This window comes from Lupinus angustifolius, unplaced genomic scaffold, assembly GCF_001865875.1.
Source record: "Lupinus angustifolius cultivar Tanjil unplaced genomic scaffold, LupAngTanjil_v1.0 Scaffold_382, whole genome shotgun sequence".
NCBI lineage: Eukaryota > Viridiplantae > Streptophyta > Magnoliopsida > Fabales > Fabaceae > Lupinus > Lupinus angustifolius.
This window is the reverse complement of record NW_017727793.1, coordinates 15288-19953: the sequence shown is the minus strand read 5'-3', so window position 1 is coordinate 19953 and position 4666 is coordinate 15288. Positions and strand designations below refer to the sequence as shown.

Below are 4666 nucleotides of genomic sequence, written 5' to 3'. Positions count from 1 at the left end.
TCTTGTCCACCGAAGGCTACATCCAGTACTCTTACAGCACAAGAGATTTTTCCACTAAAGATTATGAGTTGCAATTACAATATCTCACCCCGAGATTTCTATGTACCTTACACATTCCTTAATCCTTATTCACTTTTGGAAAACACATTTCCAAGTGATTCTAATCCCCTTTCTTATCACACTTCGTGAAAGAAAGTATTCTGCAATAATAATGAAGAATGTATAATAATGGTAGAATTGCCTTTACAAGTATGAAAATGATGTAACTTGCAATCCAAACAACTCTTTAGTATACTTAGTAATAATGCTCTTTATAAGTTTGTAAACTTGAAACACCTTCACTTTAAGCAACTTCAAATAAATCAACTTTGAAAGTTTAAGAACTTGTTCAAAAGGTGCAGAAAATAATTTCAGAATATGTGTAAGAGCTTTTAAAATTTGTATAAGAGTTGTGTATATGTAGTGTGTAGTGATTGTGAGTTTCAATGCCTTTATATAGGCTTTCCAATCAGCCAAAATGTCTCTTTGCAAGGGTAGGAATTGATTGGAATGAAAACATATCTTTTAGATTGAAACTCATTCACTTTGAATTTGAAAATCTGATGCAACAGCTCTCAGTAATCGATTATAACATTGAGTAATCGATTACTCAAGTGTTTTGTCTACTGATCATTTATTTTCGAATTAGAGTAATCGATTACAACAAGTTGACTAATCGGTTAATCAACTTTAATAACACTAGTAATTTGTTACTCAAAGATAGTAATTGATTACTCTGATCAGTTTTAAGTTGGATAACTCTTTTCTCACACTTGTTACTTAGATGAAGTAACCCGTTACACACTATTTTTTGAAAATTGTTTGAAGTATTTGAAAGTGTTTCAATTTTCTTAGAAATAGTTTGAGCATTACTACTTTTGTATAATTAAGAGTATTAGAATAGAAGTACCTATTTAGACTTAGACTAAAAGTCTTGAATATCTTGAAGCTTGAATCTTCATTGTCTTTATAAGTATTCTTTCTTTTCTTCTTTTTGGTGACGTTGGTTTCTTCATCAAAATCATGCCAAGGTCATGAACAGGATCTTCTTCACAACCTCAACCTCTTCCTACACTACTCAATGAAGAATATGAATCTGAGGTGTAACCAGAAGACATTGTAGACAAAAGGAAAATCCAACAAGGAGAAACTGAGGTGTTGGTTAAATGGGCTAATTTGGCTGCTTGCAATAATTCTTGGGAGTTGGCTACTACACTGCAAGAGAGCTTTCCTTTATTTCCACTTGAGAACAAGTTGGGTCTATCAGGGGGAGTATTGTTAGCAATAGAGATAAACCCCTTATTAAAAACATGTATGTTAGAAGAAATAAGGCTAGAATAAAAAGTAGTTAGGAGTTAGGTGGGAAGAGTTATAAACAGAAAGTGGAGATGTTAGTTACTCATCTTTTGTAAAGTGAGGAATTTGAAGGGAAAAGATAACTGATTGGAGAATCAGTTATCATGGGGAATTCTTTCTCAAAAGTGTAATTCATTCACAATATTGAATTCTAGTTGAATAATATAGAAATCCTTCAAGATATTTCAAGATCTTGAACATCATTCTTTCACTTATTTTCTAAATCTCTTTCTTCTAAAATCGAGTTCCTAACAAAGTACAGAACCATCATTAGAATTTACGCAACAAAATTTAAGCAAAAGAAAATTTTCAAATTACCTTAAATTTGGTAGGTTCAACTAATTGGAAGACCACCACATCACCCTCCTGCAATTTGTGCACAGCAGAAAACTGTCTCCAACCAGCACTCAGTCCTGTTTTATATGCAATGTATTTCATCTTGTATTCTTTACCAGATTCATCTTCCAAAGTGATCGTTGTGTCCTTATCCGGTAAGTGGCTTTTACAGAATGTTACTGGCAACCCCTAAAAAAGAAATCAGACGACTTTGCTGTAAAACATAATGCAAATTAGTTTCTTCAAATAAGTCATTTTACTTCAGTATATGAAAACGTTTACCATCCAAAAACAACTAGCAACATGCGACCTGACTAACGACTTCACAAAACTAGGGAATTCTTGTTCCAAACTTGATCGGACCTCCTCTGCTTTAATTACAGCAGATGACTTGGCCTCACCACGAGAGGATATTCCATCTGTTGCAGCCATAATGGAGCTGCAAGCAAAATCCATGTTCTGCTTTTATCAAATTATCTCATTGAAAATGGGGACAAGTTTGAAAATTAAATAGCACTAAAGGTGGTATGCTAACCTTGCAAACTTTTGTGCTTCTCCAGACGTGGCCTGTAGAAGCAAATGTTAGAATTATTATCCACTTAGATGTTAATTTATAAACTATAGGGAATTGCGCCATTTATTTCACATTTGCCATGATTGCAAAGTACTACAAGTTGGATAAACAACGAAGCCAAACCAGAAAATAGGACGCATGTAAGAAACTCGGAACTGCGTGGAGCAATATGTATTAAGGCAAATAGTTAAGGTAAAATCCGATGTTTGACTGTTTGAGCACAAGGAATAACAAAAGAAAAGACTGGTGATCATTGGATTAGAATCAAGCAATGCATTTGTAAAGTACTGCCAAAACATACACTGTATATCTAGAGTATTATGTTCTATTTATTAGATTAATTTAATAATCAATGTGATCCATGTGCTTGAAAGTTACTAATCTGAATGAAAGTGCCTAATGTGATGATGGTTGGCAATTAAATGATTAGATTAGTAGGGGGTTTTGTCAACTCTCTCCCCTCTCACTTCATGGGAAGTTTCCTATATATTAACTTCTCCAACTGATGCATTAAGTGGGATAGAAAAAGGCAATATTTATTCTGCCTCTGGTTGATGAGTGAAATAATTCTCACGAACATAACCAGTAGAAAGTAGAAGAGAAATTAGAATTGCAGAAAGGAAATCTAGTGTAGTGTCATAAGTGGAAGGAAGGAAACTGAGTTCCTAATCATCAAGGAACTCATAAAGGGAAGAAGGAGAGGTGAAATCAAAAGGCAACTAGAAAGTGCAGTATCAAAGAAAGCATCAATAAAGGATAGCAATGGAACCAGGTATTTCTTAACCCCATTTTTTCACATGTAAATGTCATAATGTCAAGATCCTAAATTAAGGGTTCTTGTGAACCATTAAAGGCTCAATGTAAAGTTTTTCTAAAAGTTTTTGAAATGTCTAACAATTGGTATCAGAGCATCAGGTTAGGGACATTATGACATTCCTTGTGTCTATGGAATTAAATGGTGTATGCATGACTTTATGTGTAAACAAAATTTTGTGAATGATTTTGTGAGAAGAATCATATGTCTAACAAAGTCTACTATATATTATGGAGTAGATAACAGAAGTCTATATCCTTAATAAGTTAAAATTAAAATTTAACTAGAGAAAGACAAAAAATTGTGTAAAAGCATAATTATTTTGAGTCCTCTCTGAAATGTGATGGTGTTCAGTGTCTTAATCTTAAAATAATATATGTGAAAATGACAACGTATATCTTGATATTTTTTTTTAAATTGCTGGACCTTTCGAGTTTTCGAAAGATATGCCTGAAGACTATTGCCTATCAAGGGTAAACTTAGGGTAACATTATTGGTAGTCTTAAGAGACTAATTTTATATAAAAAGTGGAGTCTATAATGTTCTAGCATGTCTTTTAGATTCCTAATCTGGGTGAGTATTTGAATTTCAAGCTTGTGGAACCCATTATGATTTGTTTACTCAATACTCCTCTTGTGCCATGTCAAGACTTTTAGCAATAGAGTGTAAACTGTGATGAATTTGAAGCTGGGTCTTAGGGAATTACATATATACTGATATAACATATTCTTAAAAGTTAAGAGTCTAAAGAGAAAAATATTAATATTAATGCATCTGGCTGCATCATAATGGTATTTTACATTTAAAATTATGATGCATATTATGATCACCCAAAGGTGGATCATTGCTTGTAATTAAGATTATGATGCTATAAGGATAATAAATTGGGTTTGTTCATTAATTATAATGCATATCTTGATCACCCAAAGGTGGATTATTGCATGTATTTAGTGACATTAAAGTTTTAAAAATATTTGTGCTTGTTCATCCAAAGATAACATACATGTTTAAGGAGTATGTTTAATTACCCATTAAAAAATAATATTAGGCATCATTAATGAAGGTTTAATGCATTTAAATTTTATCCAAAGATAAATTAAGTGTATGAATAAAAGTATAGTTTGAATCCATAAAGGTTTATTCAAAGCATTAAATAGTGATCATGTCTTTTTTCAGCTTCATTCAATGCTTTCGCCTTAGGCAACGGATGTGTCAAGTTCAATGGACTGAATTATGTTGATTGGTCTGAACAGATCCAGTTCTCACTGGGTGTAATGGAGTTGGACTTGGCTATCATTATGGATAGTGAACCAACCATAACTGAGACCAGCTCGGAGGCAGACAAGACTCTTTTTGAGGCTTGGGAGGGGCCAAACAGGTTGAGTCTTAGCTTGATGAGAATGTCAATCTCTGACAATGTCAAGCCATCTATGTCTAAGACAAATAATGCAAGGGAATTTATGAGAATGATCAAGGAGTAATCCCAATCAGACATTACTAATAAGTCTGTGGTGGGAAACCTCATGACAGAGCTGACGACCAAGAAG

The 4666-nt window shown here is 33.2% G+C and overlaps 1 protein-coding gene across 1 annotated transcript in view; it reads right to left on the bottom strand.

Annotated features, from left to right (window-relative positions):
• LOC109341163 (B3 domain-containing protein Os01g0234100-like) overlaps window positions 1-4666 on the bottom strand; it is a 16341-nt gene that overhangs the window by 7061 nt on the left and 4614 nt on the right. Inside the window, exons 3-5 of the mRNA XM_019579001.1 lie at window positions 2267-2298; window positions 2014-2170; window positions 1714-1920 (exon numbers count right to left, since the gene is read on the bottom strand). Of these exons, the coding sequence (XP_019434546.1) occupies window positions 1714-1920; window positions 2014-2170; window positions 2267-2298 (396 nt within the window). The remainder of the gene's footprint in view (window positions 1-1713; window positions 1921-2013; window positions 2171-2266; window positions 2299-4666) is intronic.